Source organism: Lepisma saccharinum, chromosome 26, assembly GCF_977018435.1.
Source record: "Lepisma saccharinum chromosome 26, izLepSacc3.1, whole genome shotgun sequence".
NCBI lineage: Eukaryota > Metazoa > Arthropoda > Insecta > Zygentoma > Lepismatidae > Lepisma > Lepisma saccharinum.
In genome coordinates, this window is record NC_139254.1 from 33104511 (window position 1) to 33124638 (window position 20128).

The 20128-nt window shown below is 36.2% G+C and overlaps 1 protein-coding gene across 1 annotated transcript; it reads left to right on the plus strand.

Moving 5' to 3' along the window:
- The first annotated feature begins 22 nt into the window (after positions 1-22).
- Positions 23-19212, plus strand: LOC145979323 (clavesin-2-like). The gene is made up of 4 exons (XM_083112172.1): positions 23-144; positions 13705-13815; positions 14667-14808; positions 18911-19212. Exons 1-4 carry the CDS (start codon positions 64-66, stop codon positions 18940-18942), a joined length of 366 nt encoding a protein of 121 aa, XP_082968298.1. The 5' UTR covers positions 23-63; the 3' UTR covers positions 18943-19212.
- The last annotated feature ends 916 nt before the right edge of the window (positions 19213-20128 follow it).

A 20128-nucleotide genomic window follows, 5' to 3' on the forward strand; every position in this document is an offset into this window, starting at 1 on the left:
TACAATATCACAATGATGGTTTTCCAGGACCAGACGCTTCAGGTGGCAGGTGGAGTTTTCATAATGGATCTCGCCGGTCTGTCTTTCAGAATCCTGAAATTTTTAACTATACGTGTTGCTAACGCAGTTTGCAATATACTTCAGGTAGGGAACATCATTTAATTTTATTCCTGTAACCTGCTCATGTGTTATTTGTTCGATTTTATTTGAAACAAGTTGAAGTGCTTGATTTTCATTGCTCTGTCCAGAGCTTTATATTATTTTCATTATCTTTTAATGTATTTTGACAAACTTTATATGCAGTCAAAAAATATATGAATGGGGGCAACACCTGAAAAGAGCCCGCCTCCACCCGTATTCTTTCTGAGGAATGCGAGATTAGGTCCTTATTTCTTTATAATACACCAGGACGTTTGTTACATTGAATGGCAGTTCCCTCGTCCTTTCCCTGTGCTATGTACTTTAATTATCACCAATTGTTGTAATATTATAAAAAATCCAGTTACAATGTCATCTTCCTATTTAGGTATTTATACAGTTATGTTATGTTCTATAGCTCTTTTCCAGTCTTACGGCGGGCGCCCTATAAGCTGGTAATGGAATTGGTGAGCGGGGAAGCGACCAATCCAACGCGATAAGAAACGCAGCAGCCTGTAGAACGAGGTTCACGTAGTACTTTTTTCCACCGCGTCGTGTCTCTCGGCGCCACTGCTGTTGTCCGGTTGGTTTACGGTGTATTCCCTGCTCCCCACTTCCCTTGCCAGAACGAGGACCGACCGCCGTAAGAGTGGAAAAGACCATTAGTTGCCGAATGTGTTCTGAGAGTTAGAACAGAATCGACTTACAATTTAAATCTATTGCATTGTTATTTAGTGATATTGGGTTACAGGTTACATGTAATTATATGTACAATGTGTTTTTCTTTTTTAATTTTGCTCAAACTTTTAAAATTTACATTTCATTGAAGAATTAATAGGCTTAACCGAGAAAGTTTATGAAATGACATTACATATATTTTATAAAATAATGTTAATAGTATTCCCATGTATTAAATTTAAGATAGAGTATGTAACACTCTTATTCGTACACACAGATTTTCAAAGAAAATGCTTTAATATCTGAAAGGAAATACACTCTTTTGAAATTGTTTCTTTACAGTTCAATAACTAATATGATTAGGAACATAAAATCTTACCCAAATTCTGTATAACCAATGACAATAATAAATTAAATGAAACTGAAAGAAAAACATGCCATTCTTTGTACAACTTTTCTATTCGTACACTTAATAGTATAAAAGAAAAAGTATATTCAGAACAAATTGACTGACAGTTCAAATACTTTAATGTGTATCCTTTGGTTTTAATTACTTATTGACACTTGTTCTTCATAGAATTAACCAGTTTCCGAAATGTTTCAGAGATTATTGTATTCCCCTCGGCTTGCACAACAGTTTTCAACTCTTGTTTGGAGTTATGGACTCGCCTCTTCAAAATTGCCCATAAATGCTCAATCGGATTTAAGTCTGAACTTTCAGCTGGTGTTTGTAGTAGTTTGGGCACATTCCATATTAGCCAATTCATGTTAACTCTCGCGTTATGCTTACTGTCATTGTCTTGTTTGAATCTGTAGATAGGCGGCATGTCCATTTTTTGGGCATTCTGTCTTACATTGTTCTTCAATATGTCCAGATAAACATATGCATCCATGATACCATCAATAAACTGGATGGTACCAACATCTTTGGACGACATACAGCCCCTAATCATTTATGACCCACCACGGTATTTTACTGTTGAAACTGTGTTAATGTGATCATTGTTTTTATTTTATTTTCTCCGGACTCTATTTATCACATCTGACCCGTATATATTAATGTTGGACTCGTCTGACCATATGACAATATTCCAATATTCCTGGTCCTTGTAGATGTGCTCTTTCGCGAATGAAAGTCTATTCCTGCGATTCACCTTATTTACATACGGCCTCTTTCGTGGCATTCTGCCATGATATCCATGCTTCCACAAGGCACGTCGGACAGTTTGATTGGAAATCATCTTGCCAGCAACATTTTCTACTAACGGTCGTAACTGAGGAACACTTAGCACTCTTTTTAAAATAAAGCGTTCATCACATTTATTCTCTCTCTTGGTTTTCTCGGCATATTCTGTGTTGAACCTTCCTCTCTAAATTTGTTTACTATGTATTGAACTGTGGAGTGCGATTTATTGACTGTTTGTCCAATTTTTCTTAACGAATAACCTCTAAGAGCCAAATTTATAATAACATCCTTCAGATCGGAACTAAGTTCCTACACCTTGTAAATTTAGAACACGCTGATAGATAGACGATAGGCCTACAACAATACCTACGCCAGTATTCTGCTTGACGGGAAGCGTGCCTACATGTTCACACTTGTTACGAAGTTGAAAACTGCACGAAATCGCCCAAATAGCGGTGGCGCTATATGCGAGGAAGATTGAAACTCTTGCCTGTACGAATAACAATGTTGCAAGAAATAGCGTGATTTTCTGTCTTCACACAAATTATATGCTCTGTTCATACACTTTGAACATACAAAGGCTGTCGCAGAGAAGGTGAGACAGATTTTTCCTGGTGTGGCAACACTGCCTATGGTTTAGGCACTAGTCGCGTCGTGTAGTATAACTCATTCTGTTTCCGTAACAAGTTATCACATGTTGCGAAACCACGTTAGTGAGCAGCTGTGTTGATTTACGTGGAACGTGTTTCGTTTACCTCTCCAGGTTTTTGCGTATAACATTGCTTATCGCGATTAGTATTCAAGATGAACAGCGACATGCCATAAAATTTTGTTGGCGTTTAGGGAAAAGTGCTGCGGAAACATATGCAATGTTTCAACAGGCATATGCCGATCAAGACAGACTGAGTAGAGCCACAGTATTACCAACGAGTAATTGAGCATAAAAAGAGGCCGCATTTGAAGAACTCCTTCATATTGCACCACGATAACGCACACCCGCATACCGCGCGAGCTTTTCAGGATTACGCGACGAAGAGAGAAATATAAATTTTTCAGCATACAGCCCGGACCTTGCACCCTGCGACTTTTGGCTATTTCCACTTTTAAAAGCCGCTTTACGTGGTCGTCATTTCATGACGAACATAGAACTGATCACCGCAGCGCAAGTTTTCTTCAGTTCGCTACCTGACGACGAATTTTCAAAGACATTCACAAAGTGGCAGGAGCGTATGGACGCTTGCTTAGCTGTCAATGGTGCCTATTTTGAAAAAGATGTACGGCTACACGATATGGCTGATTCTGAATAAAAAGTTTGTGTTTTGTAAATTTTTGTTTCATTTTAATGATTCTTGGAGGGGTCCATGTACATGCTTGTCTTTTAACTGCGCAGTCACGACTCTTTGACCTATTGCGCTCATTTTGGTCTCAATCGGCAGCTAATGAACCAAATTTTCACCCTACTACATTTGCTAGCCAATTGAGGTCGCTGTTTTCCTATACAGGAATTAGTCTCACCTTTTCTGAGACAGCCTTACATTTTTATTGACATTTGTTGGTGAAACCTTCATTAACATTAATTTCCAGGTACATATGAAAATTATTATATTTACTAGTAGATATGAAATTTTTCCCTCGGAAATGCTATGTGTACGAATAACAATGTTACATGCTGTATGTGGAAGATGGCATATTAAAGTTGAACAAAACGTTATGTATGATTGGGGACAACTAATAATAACGTATTTACTCAATCTATGGTAAACATTGAAATTATATTTCGCATGACTGGTAATAATCTTATTTTAGACAATAATACGCTTCAGTTGTAATCAAAAGATTTGCAGTAGAAAGAGCATGGTCCACTTTTATATTTTCAGATATCGAAATGAACCATCAAAATATTCACGTAATTTGCTCTCGGAAAAGCTGTATCAAGACATCTTTTTGCCGGTTAGGTGTCCGAACAGGATTAGAAGTTCGGTTTCGATTTAGCCACCAAAGTATCCTGGTTCAAATACCGGCCAGGGTATGGGTGTTCTTTTTTAATATCCCTTCATCAATTTCATCCAAACATCACTCGCCGTCGCGATTAGTCGATAGTGGCTGCAAACAATTACAAATAAAGAGGCAGATAGTTCAAGGGCCCAGGTTAAAATGGAATTTTGCGCCCCGTTCGGTAGAAATATTGATATTCTCCAAGTTACGAAATTTTCCAACTATACTTAAAGTTATGGTCACAATGAAACCGGTTTCTACCTATGACTTTGTCGTGTTCTGTCATGTTGATGTTCTGGCAAAATGGCGATCACATTTTGTCTGCGTGCTCTACCGAGTTGGTTTGAACGCTCTTAATAATGTATTTTACTTGTGTGCAATGAAGACCGATATTTTGTATGAAGCAACTACAAAAATGTAAACTAGAGTATTGAAATATAAGTAAGCTTGTGACTAGGCCCCATTTTTCTCCTTAACTAGGCGTTATAATTTTCAACTTTTATTTCAAAATAATATAACCCAATGAATGAGTGTGAGTTATGTTCCTTACACTCCCAAAATTGATTGTGCTCAAAGTTTCGAAGGAGTTTGTATTGTACGGTGAAGCGCACTAAGAACGAGAGTCCTTTCTTAGTCCACCATGAAGCATGTCATTCGGTGAAGAAAAAATATATCGAACTCTCATGGCCCACACTACAAAGCCTACTAAATCACGCATTATGTTTGAAAGATTTAATGCCAGTTGTAGTCAAATATGTACTGTACAAATCCTGTGTGATTCGTTCCATAAGCTCTAAATTGTAGCTTCCACAGAATTTTGGCGCAGTGGAACGTCGTCGCCTCGTAATCAAGGGGTCCCGGTGGGGGCACATAGTGCTTCGAATCTCACTTTAAACTGTAGGTCCGGTCACGATTAGCCTTTCTATGCATAAAGTGGACTAAAACACCAAATCAATCAATCAAACATATGGACCGACAAAGTTGTGTGTATGTACCTATCCATTATCATATTCTTTACACTTATTACATAGAAACAGAAATTTACTTCGAAGCATATCGTTGACATAGGCGTGCTCAAACCCTCTGATTAAGGGGTCAAAGCCTTGATGAAAGTTCAGTCTGGAAAGAAAAAAACTCATTTTATGTCACTCTTTTAGTTTTGTTGCATTGAGGGTGTGTGCATATATACTATTATGAAGACATATATATATATATATATATATATATATATACACTATTTAAATACAATACATAATCAATTCATCCTCTCCATAAAAAATCAACTGCAAAAATGATATAAATTGTCTCTGAAATGTGCGCGCACCTTTTCCCCCGAAGAATTATTTATTTATTTATGTATTTAAGACAAAACTGTTTAGCAGCAACAGTCTGAAGTTCTTATTTCTCTCTCTCTCTCTCTCTCTCTCTCTCTCTAGTAATTTACAATTCAATACAGAAAATAATGAAATTGCGAGCGATGCGAACTAGAAAAATTGCTGATCCAAATATTTGCAAACTGAAAACAATACTCTTAGATTCTGCTAGTCTTGCTTTCTTTTAATTAAAAGTTTGCCCACCCCCCACAATTGATTTCCGTCCACTGCACCCTATTATCTCGTAGTTGCTTTGAACTTTCATCAGATTGAAAATACTTCATTGTGTTTTAGAGTATAATATCGTTTAATAACGGCGATAAGATTTCTTTACACTAAATTTCCAGGTGAAAGTATAATATAGTGGAAAGGACATTTGGAAGGGGGGTCATGGATAGCCACACTTCCTCCTTATATATTTCACACGTATAATTTGATTTTAGTTACAGTAATTTACATTAATTATTATAATGGAGATGCGGGTATTCGATAATTTCAAATTCAAATGGTGTTTCTTGAGGGGGCAACAATTTTATCGGAGTTTTTATGCCCGACGAAAAAATACCTTGCTTATCCCTCCGTGAAAAAAATCCACGGACGCCCATGATTAGGGGAGACAATTGCACCCCCCCCCCCCCTCCTTGCCACGCACAAGCCTATGATGATTGATATTGCAATTCCTTTTTGGTGCCATACTGCTATCTCACATCGACGAAACGTTATTTGAGAACTGCGGACTGAACAGTGCGGGCACCCAAGCACTGACTGTTTACAGTAAACAGCTTAGTTTACAATAGGAGAGATTTGCAACTGACTTTCAGTGCTGCTAGCAGACGGCGGCGCTATCGTGAAGTCAAATGTCTTTGCAGCATCTTCGTGTAACTCGATAACTCTTGTATTATCGAGGGGGAGCGGTTCAATGTACAGTTCGATTGTTTAGTAAAATGAGCATTTTAATATTACACATATAAATATGAATAATGTTCAGGAAAGTATAGTCGTAATGATTTTTTTCTCTCCAACATGATTCCAGGACATTTGTGAATCCCGAAGAAACTATTCGGGACACCAGGATAAATTTTATCATTCCGGGATTGTCCCGAAAAATCCGGGACGTTTTGCAGGCCTAGGTAAGGTCAAGCTATCAAAACCAGGCCATCAAACATTTTGACCTACTGTTCTAATGACTAACGGATAGCCATTTAAACGTTGTTTCAATTTTGAAATGTGTTGACGGTGTTCAAAGAAACGTGAGTTCAATTCTACTACAAAATTGTCGAAAATTGGACAACGCAGGTAAACCTTGTAATATCCTTTTGTGCTCTCAGCTCGTGCATTATTCCCTCAGGTTTGGTGGCTGGGTGTTCTAGGTCTTTTAATTTCACTATACTTGGAATACATTTAATTAAAGTTCTCAGAACTCACTCTTGGTTTCTTTAACTATGTCTAATAGAATACTGACATGTTCACAGTACCGAACAGTCCACCTTTTCAGGTGCCGAACATAATCTTGCACTACATGAAAATAATTTGGTTAGGACAAATGAAGATATTGTTGAAATATTTATCTTCTACTAGTATTTTGTGAAGTCCGTAAAGTATCTACAATTAGTGAATACAATTAAACACGTCAGGCTACTTAGTATTGATACTTTTCTCTTCATCTTGTGTCAAACAACTTGAGACTGTTACGGTGTTTCTCTGTTTATTATTCACTGCGTTTTTAAAATCCCAATTCCTTTAAGGAAACTCGAAGTATAAAAATTATAACTGATTTGACAGTCCAAATACAGTTTCTTATCGAATAAATTCCGAAACTATCAGGAAAATGCAGACTTTTGGTCTGCAGTACCATCTAGTATGTGGAATTACGTAATTTCCTCTCCATCCGTATCCTGTCCTATACGTCTCGAATTTAGGAGAATAATGTAGGCTAAGTCCGAAGAAATTTTTATGAACAAGCGGATAGAACAGGTAATTTGGTAATTTTACTGAACCAAAGGGGTGGGGTTGGACCCGTTGAATCCTCCTCCTCAAATACGCCCATGCACACAATGTATACAGGGTGTTGCAAAATACCTGTTACAACGCTTGGAAGGTGATTCGACAAGTAAAAACAAGGAAAAAATACCATGTGAAAAAATGTCGAAATCGGCACCGTTTTCGAGTGACAGGCGTGCGAAAATCGCCTCACACCATGTTTATGGCACAATAACTCAAGAAGAAAGAAAGATATCAATGTCGGATTAAAAGAATACAAACAAAATCGTACCTGGCGAATACAATGGTGCATCAATTGAGGCTCAGTGTAAATTGCGCAAGGGGACTCTCAAAGAAAGTGGGGAATCCCCTGATGGAAAATACAAGAAATTTACTACTATCTTCTACATAATGTTGAGATCGGAATGTGGCCAGTAAAAACTGACGACGTATGTCCACATGTCCCACTACTGCTGGGACACCGTCCCACACCCGGGAAATAGGAAAATAACTGCAAATCTCCTGTTGTACACGGTTCACATTGCGGTACGAAGAAGAAAAGAAACCAATTTGTCGCATGTCTCACTACTGCTGGGACACCATCCCAAATGGAAAAAAATACTGGAAAATCATAAAAAAATGTTTTCAATCCCTTAATGTTGACACACTACTTTGCAGTACGAAAAACAAAAGTTAAACAATGGCCACATGTCGTCAGGCTGTACATATACTGCAAGAGAGCTCCCCAAAGAAAGTGGGTAATCCTCGAAGGAATGAAGACGGAGAATGGCGAGAAAACGCACACAATGGCATGTAACATTTCCAGGCACAGCATATCTGGAAGGGATTCCACTGAGAAGCGCATAACCTCCGCACATGCAGATCGACGGTATGAAGTACAGCGATAACCAGCATCTTCACTCGCACGTTTCACTAAAGGACAGTATGCGGTGCTGATAGGGGCTCACAAACACCGGTATACTTAGAGACGTTGTTGAAAATGTCCGCCATTGACTTCAAGACAAAGATGGCATCGGCGAAGCACTGATTGTCTTGTACGCGCAAATACCTCTGGCATGTCACCAATTGTACCAGCAGCGGCACTAACACGAGCAACGAGATCCTCAGCACTTTCCACAGGGGTTTCATACACGAGCCTTTTCATTTCTCCCCACACAAATAAATCCAGTGGTGTGAGGTCGGGGGAACGAGGTGGCCACGGTAAAGGTCCACCCCAGCCAATCCAACGATCGCCGAAAATATCGTTGAGTAAGGCCCTGGCTCCCCGGTCGAAATGTGCGGGGGCGCCGTCGTGTTGAAACCAGATACGTTGTCTACCTACCAGTGGCACGTTTTCCAAAAGTTCAGGTAATACGTCATGTAGAAACACCCGATAATTCCCACCACACAAAGTAGAGGGCAAAATGTACGGGCCTATCAAGTGGTCACCTACTACGCCACACCACACATTCACTGCGAACCTATGTTGATGATGGCGTACAATGATTGGATGCGGATTGTCCATATCCCAGACGTGGCTGTTGTGGCTATTGAACATGCCGTCCCTGGTGAACATTGCGTCATCGGTCCACAAAACTCTTGTTGGGAAATCTGGAATGGCAAGAGTTTGTTGCACGTACCATTGGCAGAAATCCATGCGTAGGGGAAAGTCCGTGGGCAGTATGTGGTGCACTTATGCAATTTGTATGGGTGCAATCCCTCCTCCTGAAGAACGCGGAACACATTGCTATGGTGGGTTTGTTGAGTACGAGCAATGACACGTGTGCTGGTGTCAGGACGGTCTCGTATCGCGTCCAACACGTCCTCTTCAAATTGCACAGTGCGCACAGTGCGGGGTCTTCCACAATCCCACCTACGGGGTAGTAGAGATCCAGTTTCACGCAGTCGAGCATCAAGTCTTTGAAAGAGTGCATGTGCTGGTAACCGCCTATTGGGAAAACGTTCGTGATACGAACGCCGTGCTTCACGGTTGTTTCGGTTTGCCTCTCCATAAACGAGATGCATATCAGCAAGCTCGTGGGTAGAGTACTCCACCATTGTCCTGTTCGAGAACTGCCCAGCAACAGGGGCACTTTCCCTCCGAGTGACGGATCACAACTACCGTGATGAGCACCCACGTAATGTCACACAGGTGTCCACGCAGTTGTTGCAAACCGAGAAAGAACACGGGAATACGTACTCTACGTACAATATTCCTTGGTGCAATTCAACCATACACACACGCCAGACTAAACTCCACGCTGCGAGACGCAGAACAAGACAGGAAAAACAACGGTCGACTACACTCTCTACGTAGTATCCACCAACACTAATACGTAACAGGTGACCTACACTCACAGCGCCTCTAGTGGGGCTTTCTGTATCAATTAGCTGAAATCAATCTGAGCGTAATTTGACGACATAGCGTCATTTTTGAGTGAATTTCCTATTTCCCGAGTGTGGGACGGTGTCCCAGCAGTAGTGGGACATGTGGACATACGTCGTCATTTTTTACTGACTACATTCCGATCTCAACATTATGTAGAAAATAGTAGTAAATTTCCTATATTTTCCATCAGGGGATTCCCCACTTTCTTTGAGAGTCCACTTGCGCAATTTACACTGGGCCTCAATTGATGCACCATTGTATTCGTCAGCCACAACTTTCTTTGTATTCTTTTAATCCGACATTGATATCTTTCTTCCTTCTTGAGTTATTGTACTTTACATATGGTGTGAGGCGATTTTCGCACGCCTGTCACTCGCAAACGGTGCCGATTTCGACATTTTTTTACATGGCATTTTTTCCTTGTTTTTACTTGTCGAATCACCTCCCAAGCTTTGTAACAGGTATTTTGCAACACCCTGTATAGTCTACATATATATGTATGTATGTATGTACGAGGTATTCATAAAATCATTACTTGATTGATTTGTTTTCTTAAGTCCACTTTATGCAGAGGAAGGCTAATCCGCACTGCACCTACAGTGTAAAGTGAGATCAGAACCACTGTGTAATAGAGTTCCTATACCGGGTTTCGATCCTGGGAACTCTAGATTATAAGGCGACGACGTTGCCACAAAGCCATCGGGAGACCCATAAAAATATATAACGAATAAAAAATGAAATGAAAATAAATATAAAATCAAATCCTTATTGTAACAATTTTGTGGACACAGGCATTCAACATTTGAATCACCGAAAAGTGTATTCAAAATTATTTCTCACTTTAATATTCTTTGGTTTGTTAATTCCAATTATGACTTCAATTTGTCTCCGTCAGAACATCAGATTGTAAATATAGGGAATGAGGTTATTTGGGTATTATGATTATTCTAGAAAGAAGTTCTATTTACAATGATATTAGTAACTTTAAAGACTTTCGGCCTGACCCTCCCCTCACACATACCCGAAAAGTTACCTTGCTTCTGTAGTCAGATTGTAGATTTTCTCTGCTATCAATAGAGTGCCAACACTTCGACCTTTCACCTACCCAGGTAACTACGTTTTATTTGCTTGGTATGCTGACGAAATCGTTACGATATTCAAGAGAGTATTTCAAATGAGAATTTATCCAGTGCAATTTCAAGCTCATCAAACACCACGAACATTACGATGATATTCAAAATTAGGTATGTTTTCTCAATACACTTACTCACTTTCCTCAATGTTCCTTTACAAATTCTTTGAAGGATTTCCATGTTCAGTTTTCAAATCTTCAAATTTGATGAAGTACAAATAAGGTAATCAGAGGTAATTTTATGGGGATTACATTTACCACTTTGGAATTACATAGTTCTTTATTGCTTTCATTTGAAAATTTTGATTTTCTCAAAATTTCGGGAGGAGCTGTAGCTCCATTAGCTCTTCATTGCCTACACTTACATTTAGTTTTGTTTCCGACAGTTCCATAAGATTGAACAAGTCACACGAACAATGTTGTAACCAACGATTTTGTCGAAAATGTAAAGACGGAACAGTATTTTGCTAAGGATGGTGAATGCAACAGTGATATTAGTTTTAACTTTGCTACACAAATAGCACACCTTTTGTGCCACTCAGCGCCTGTTGGAAGAACAATGTTGTAACAGAACGCAATGTGACTGACTGAAGTTCAGCTTCGTTGAGGTCTTTTGCGGAAACAAAGCTCAATAAGAGCAGAAGGTGTAAAATTATGTTATGAAAGATTTCTAAAAGAAAAGGTTTCAGGGACAGTGGAAATTCTTATATATCCAAGAGAAACAAGTCAGTTAATGTGAAATTACCTTCAAAAAGTGTTGAGTAGAAGAACTTCGTATAGTCATTATTTCTTGTCTCGTTATTCAGTGCCTTGGACATGGGACAGTATAGCGAAGAAGCAGCGTCGATCCGGAAACAAATATTTACGGCCACTAAACGTTGTTATCTTAACCAACTCATAAAACAGACCCGTGCAGTGAGATGCACAAGTATTGCTCGGAAAATCGTACATGACCATTTTTATTTAATTTTTATCCTGTTTCATACCAGAAGTTTTAAGTACTTATCTAAGGGTGTGCTGGTTCAGTGGCTGTCAGCTGTCGGTTAGGCACTCTGTTTCGATTATTGAAGCTCTCATGGCCTAAAATAAAGAGAATAACTAAGGTGATGGACAATTTGCTTCATAATACTTATACGTTCCACTATACCTGTGAAGAAAGCTGAGAAACCTCATATGTTTGATATGTGTGTGTACAGTTCACGTCCATGTAGAACAAATTCATTTTTTATGATTTCTTTCATTCCATTTAGACTTATTGAAATTTTCCTCTGATATATTCTAAAATGTGTTCAGTGATAAAGAGCTTCCGCTTGGCATTAAGATTTGGCACACATAGGGTATGTGCTATGTAGATGCTGCATTTTTCATTGAAGTTCCTGAATGCTTCCATTTTCATTATCTTCGTTTTGTTTTGTGTGTGTGTGTTCACTGACAGTACTGATGTGCGACAAGCTAAATGAAAAGTGCTAAAGCTTTCCCTGTGTTCATTCACAACATTTTGCTCTCAACTTACTTGTTGCGTTTTCTGAAATCTTTAATAAACACCATTTTACCCTTTTAAACTTTACTTTAGTCTGTTTGCTTGGTTAAGATCAAACTTTATAACCAAAATTTTGTCAGCTGCAACATTGTTGTATATGTAAATTACAATGTTTCACTATTTTTTTAAATAACGAGGAAAATTGTAGTGGCTGTGGTATGATGGCGTCAGTAACACAGAATTAAAGAATATACTTTAATAGTATTAGATACGCATTTTACAAATTATTTTTGTCTCCTGTGAAGTTTGTTTCTTGTTACTTATAACGTTGTGTGTCCGATTCAATTGTTGCAGAGGTGTAGAAAGAACTCAACCTTTTTGACCAAGTCTTGACGACATTTTTCATGAAACTACGAATCATACGAAATGGAGGCACGAGGATGTTAGTAGAATCAACAACATCTTTCCGTATTACATTTTTCCTTCTAATTTCTAATGTAGCTCTATGTGGTCACTCGATATTGATACTATGTTGGCCCCCGCCATGTTGACAATTCTTGAAAGAAGCTGAGAATAAGAAACACACGAGGTTGCATACATCATAGAGATACCCCTAAATATATATTAATCAAGTTCACGAGGTTCCGACCAGTTACGAAATATGTCACTCACACATGCAACTTTGGTCTCACTATCGTTCTTGTTTCCAAGTTCCATATTCCATAGCGATTACAGCCGCGAGGTTTGAAAGCTTCTCTTGTCAGAAATTATATTGCAACGGGTTGTAATAACATATCTTTAAGTACGAAATGTTGTGAAAGAGTGACAGAGAAAGCAGGTAGATGGGGGGGAGAGAGGAATCAAACAAGGAAGGAGTAATAATCTGATCTAATTGCCTGACTATGTAGTTATTATCTATCGCAAGACGCCTGGTATTACAAAACTTAACACTAAGCATCTCCTTCCTGTCGCACATGATTCCTCAAGTTTCAAAGAGACTTTCTCAAAACTACATCGAAGATGAACCTAAAGCTATTCCTAAAGAGTTAATCATTATTTCTTTTAGAAGCTTGACACATTAAATCTGCTTCTATGGAAATCACAAATTTAAGTTTGTGATGAAATAGTATGTGATGATATTTTCTCCGTTTACATTTTCACCCTAATATCAGTCACACAGAATAGGATATTGACAAATTCTATTAAAAAAGATTGTAATTATCACACTAAATATAGAAAGAAATATTTAATTGTAGTGGCAAATATCTTACTGTGTAATCTTGTTATTCTTTCATAGTAAATATTAACTCAATTTAATTTCTGTTACAGCATAGTTGCTTCTTTTATTTTCAGGAAACCTTTCCAGTTCGGTTAAAAGCTATTCATGTGGTAAATTCACCTGTCTACATAGACGCTCTCTACGCTTTCTTTAGGCCATTCCTTAGTGAGAAAATGAGGAAAAGGGTAATGATTTTTTTAAATATATTTCGAACACACTCAAACATGACTATCATTGGCAAAATTAAATTGAAGTTCCACATGCCTTCAGGACATAAAAAATGTCACCGTTTAACTTCCACTTTAATTATTTTTTTTAAAGATGAAAATCAGATATGAAACACTGATAGGGAAAATTACGAAGGGCTCGTAGTAACCGTGATGCTAACATCATGGGTGCTACGAATCCAGTGGTTGTGTCTTCGTTAATGGTCAAACACGACCGACAAATAAGAGAGTTATTTCCCAACACTTTTTTTTGTAGCGTCATGAAAGGGAACAGTGTGAAACACCCTGAATATTAAAGCACAGAATACCCTCAACAGAAAGTTCAACATCTTTCCTCAGATTGTTTTAGTGCTGCAGATTGCAAGGAACTTGAAGAGTTCTAATTCTAGCAGTAACTAGAGCATTTTCTTTATTTAATTTCTAATTTGTAATCTTTTACACTGTGACAACAAAGTTCTTTGACTAATTCGATTTTTTCAATGTTTGTTTATACTAGGAAACCTATTTCTAGATAGAATATCACAAGAAACCAGACAAAAACAAAATGTAATACATGTATTTTACTTACCTTGCCATTTAATAGAAATTAGAATATACTCATTTAATAACAACTTTGGCTTTGCAGTCCATCACACAGGTCGAAATTATAAAAAAATATTATCTTCAAAATAATAATAATACGTAACTGAATTAAAAGCAATACTTTAAAACACTCACAAATTTGTATAGAATGAAAACAGTGAACTAGCGAAGTGAGTCTGCGTTATTTACCTACCAATGTATTATTTGTTCCCTTTTTTATTATTCAGGTACATTTTCATGGAAGAAAATGCAAAGACTTTGATGAGCATTTGACACCGGAAATTATGCCAGTTGAATATGGTGGACTAAGACCTATGGACAACTCAGAATTTGTGAAAATGTTTAGATCTGAAGAAAAGGCCATAATAGGTAATTGTCGAATTATAATGTAAATTTTAATTGTAATTCATATCTGCAAATCGAAAACAATACATTATACAAGTCACAGGCAGCTCTGAGATAAGCGCAAGATCGATGCTCAGCAAAATTTGTTCAAATAAAACATACAATGTAGTTGAGATGTCACTCTAAAGACGCTGTATAACTAACTAACTAACTCTCTAGCCTTCTTAAACCAGAAGGTTCATGGCTGCACCAACACAGGCCTTCCATCTTTCCCTATCTTGAGCAAGTTCTAATTCTAGCAGTAACTAGAGCATTTTCTTTATTTAATTTCTAATTTGTAATCTGTGACAACAAAGTTCTTTGACTAATTCGATTTTTTCAATGTTTGTTTATACTAGGAAACCTATTTCTAGATAGAATATTTGGTGCATTTGTTACACTTTTCCATCCCTACAGATTTCCTTTAGGTCCATCTCAACGTTGTCCCTCCATCTTCGTCTTGGCCTTCCTACAGGTCTCTTACCATCAGGTTTCCCAACAAGAATCCTGTAAACTCCTCTTTCCTCTCCCATTCGTGCCACATGGCATGCCCACCTAAGTCTTCTTCTTGATTTAATTATTCTAATAATATCTGGAATGCAAATTATGTAGTTCTAAATTATGTAACCTTCTCCACTCACCTGTCTCCTCATCCCTTTTAGGTCCAAAGATTTTCCTAAGGGTCTTATTTTCAAATAATCTCAATTTATATTCCTCTTTCAATGTAAGGGACAAAGTTTCACATCCATATAATACTACAGGCAAAATTACTGTTTTGTATATTTTAACTTTTAGTTTCTTAGATATTAAACTAGCAGACAAAAGTTTATGAAGAGAGAAGTAACTTGCATTTCCTGAATTAAGCCTACTTTTTATTTCCTCTTTAATATAATTTTCATTTGTTAATATTTCTCCTAAGTAATTGAATTTGTAAACTGGTTCAAACGAGTTGTTATCAATAATTAGATTTTGATTATTACCTAACACTTGGTTTCGGCCTGTAAGCATATATTTAGTTTTCTCTTTGTTAACTTCCAAACCTATCTCTTTAGCAGTTTTGAAAAATATTTTAGCATTATTCTTAATTGTATTCACATCATCCCCCAGTAAGTCTACATCATCTGCATATGATAACAACTAAGTCACACCATTTAATTTTAGTCCTTCTTTAGTTTCTTTTACCTTCCTAACAGCATATTCTAAGGCAAAAGTAAAGAGCAATGGAGATAATGCATCTCCTTCTTTTAACCCATCGTGAATTGTAAATTTGTCAAACATATTAATACCCACACGAATTTTACTTTCTGTTTCACTGGTGCATAATTTTATCATACTAACAAGCTTTTTAGGTATTCCAAACTCTACTAATATATTATAAAATTTATCTCTTTTGACCGAATCATATGCTTTCTTGAAATCAATGAATAGCTGATGGACATTTTGATTATATTCCCATTTTTTCTCAAGTGTCTGTCTGATGTGAAAAATTTGATCTGTAGTTGATCTGTTACGTTTAAATCCACATTGATAATCACCTATAATTTCATTAGCATATGGTGTTAGTCTTGTTAAAAGAATGTTAAACAATATTTCGTATGTTGTTGAGAGTAGAAATTTAACCGTAATTATTGCAGTTAATTTTATCACCTTTTTTAAACACAGGAACAATTATGGATTCTTTCCACTGTTGAGGGATTTCTTCTTTATTCCATATTAAACAAATTAATTTATGAATTTGACATATTAATGAATTTCCACCATATTTAATTAACTCAGCTGGTTTTAAATCAATGCCAGGTGCTTTGTTATTCTTTAGCCTTTTAATAGCATCTTTAACTTCAGTCAAGTTAGGTTCTGGAACTAAAGGCGCTGCTATGCGGACTTCATTTACTTCTGATTTATCTCCTACATGGACATTTAAAAGGTCATTAAAGTAGTTCTTCCATCTATTTAGAATATCGCTTGGGTCAGCTAGAAAATCACCGTCTTTATCTTTTATCAAGTTTTCTTTAGGTTGCCACCCCTTTCTAAACTGATTTACACCTTTATATCAATCTCTGATACTTTTATTTTTGCTGTTTGTTTCAATTTCGTTAATTTTGCTTTTCAAGAAATCTCTTTTTTTACTTCTAAACGTGCGGTTAACTTCTCGCTTTATTCTATTATAATTGTTTAGATTTGTATCATCGGAGTTATTTAACCACCTAAGTCTAGCCTGATTTCTTATTTCTATTATATTATGACATTCATTATCAAACCATGGCTTACTTTTTCTCGGTTTATGGTATCCTATACTTTCTTTAGCTGCTGATTCTATTGCATTAGGTATGTGCTCCCAATTCTTATTTACGTCTGTTTCATTTATATTTTCATCATCATTTAAATCCTGCAAACATCAAATCTACTTGACAGCTTAATTTGGTAATCTTTCTTAATTCTTTCGTTAGTAAACTTTGCTGTATCAAATTTTATAACTTTTAGATTTTGTTGCTTATGATTTATCACTGAGAGTCTTTCTCTTAATTTAGCAATTACTAAATAATGGTCACTGGCACAGTCAGCACCTCTATGTGTACGAACGTCAATTATGTAGCATGCCTTCTCTTATCAATGAGAATATGATCTATCTGATTATGAGTTTTACCATCTGGAGAAGACCAGGTATATTTATGGATATCTTTATGTTTAAAAGTGGTACTTTTCACAATTAAATTCTTTGAGGTTGCAAAAGTAATCAATCTTATACCATTATCATTACTTAATTCATGAAGACTTTCTTTACCAATCGTGGGTTTTAATGTGTCTTCTTTGCCAATCTGTGCATTACAGTCACCTAACAGAATTTTCATATCATACTGAGAAAACTTATCAAAGACCTGTTCTAGCTCTGTATAAAAATCATTTTTAGTATTATCATCTTTATCTTCCGTTAGTGCATGTATGTTTATTAAAATAATTTTACACTACCTACCCTAAAGACGCTGTATATATTCTTAAAATTAATTTAAATTGTTTATTACAAACTTTCTCGCTGAATGTTTTACGGGATCAAATAGAAGGCGAGTTAGCCAGCGACGATATTGTACATGACATAGCACGAAATGTTTTGCGAATCTTGTAACATTTTACGTTTTGCTTTACATGCTTATACATTTTGTGAATAAAATATATACTGTAGGCATCCATGAACCTTAAGAATGTTTTCTCTATTTTTTCGAACCCTCTTGTGTTACTGCTTCCATTATTTCTTACAATTTGAAACAAAAAAATGATAATTTCCTAGTGAATTTCATGGAAAAATATTTTTACTTTTTTCTGAATGGCCAAGAAAGTATTTCAGTGTAAAAAATACATCGTAATGTTCTTTACGTTAAGTACTATTTTCTAACATTTTTCTTCTGAATTTGTTTATGAAATTTGAAATTGTTAATTATTGGCAACACTGTAGTTGGGTGGCGTGACCTTGACTGGATAGAATTGGTTTTCATGCTATGTCCTAAACGTTTGTAAAACTGGACAAGCAATGTTTTATTTTTTAAATTTTTTTAATAATATATACGGGACGACTAGGACACGCATATGTAACGGAACTTTCCCGGTCAAAATGGGACGTATCGTTACCGTAATTAATAGACAAGAGTAGACTGATGATGATTGACTAATTCACTAATGATTTACATTAGGAAGTACGGAACCCTTCTACTTTAAATACCTATTCGCTACATTGAAGTGTATAGAACATTGTGTAGTACGGATTGAATGATTTCGAGTACTACTGGGTGAATCACAAGTACAGGGCAACCTTTTATGTATTACTGAAACGGAACGGAAAATGGAAAACATCGCAAGGCCCACTTCCCATTCGGAAAACTTGACGAAGATGGAAGATTTCAATAAAGCGACAATGCTAAGGATATATCATGAAAGTAGCACCCCTTCACACATTGCTTGCTGGGGTAATTAGATATTTAATTTTCCGACATAAACGTGTGTCCTGAGACTTTAGACTCAACCTGTGTTTTAAGAAAATTCTATATGTTTATATTTTATATTGTGAATATTAATTATTTTCTTATATTGTTCCCAGCTATGTCGAAATGTGGATTCAAATGCCCCTAGGTATATGGAAGATAGAACGCGAAGCCCTTAAGGACAGCAAAAATGGTGAACGTGTTTCCGTGATAAATGAAGGACTACTTCTCAGGAATTACTTATTTATTACGAATAGTTAAGTGACAGAAATATAATATCAAGCAAATGATGGTATTTGGAAAGATACTCTTCCATTATAAGGTTTGCGATTAATGAAATTATATGAATAGGAACACTCATATTGAAGAATAGGCCTTACATGCAGGAAAATTTTGAATTGGACAATACTGATTTCAACTACACATTATATACTTTAATTCATGAATTATGTAGTAAAATATAAATGAAGGGTTTTGGACTCGTTACTCGAAATAGTTGATGTAATACGTAAACTTTTAAATATTATGTCACTTTCAATTAATATGTATTTATGTCTATTTGTTTCTATGTATGTATTGACGAATTTTTGTGTTCATGATTTATGTATAAACTGAATATCGTACACAGCAAAAATACATTTATTTTACTATTATAAATATTTATTAAATATTTCATTTTATTGTAAAAATATATTCGTATTTTCTTTTTCGTAATAAGTGTTAAAATATCATGCTACTTATAACATATAACATTCAAGCGAACATTATATAACATTCAAGCGAAAAACAGATTCAGTAGTATTTCCTACAAGTAAAGTTCTCCACGTCATTTTATCAAAGGATTTATTCCAAATAGATTCTCCGAGAATATATGGAGTGAACATATCACATCATTGATCTCTATATTTTGATTTATTTGATTATACTGCTGAAAACAGCGTACTTGCCTAATACAACAGTTTGTGCTGACTAGGGTTAGGATTTTTATGACCTATAAATAACCACAATATGGAAAATAAAATATGCTGCTATAACTATATTTCTTGAAAAAGAGAAAATATGCTGAATATGACCGAAAATCCACCAAAATATGCTCTATCACGCAGAAATGGCTAAATATGACGAAATATACCGTTTAAGAAGCACCTTAATTTAATTAGTTTCTTCATAATATGAATTTCTATGTATTTAGGGAACACATCTTCCTTACCAAAATAAATATGTTAAGTCATGAAAATCCTAGCCCTAGCGATGACATATGATATATATGCACAATATTACAATTAAAATAAAAAGAAAATCTACATGAAAGAATATAGTGAGAAGACAATTTC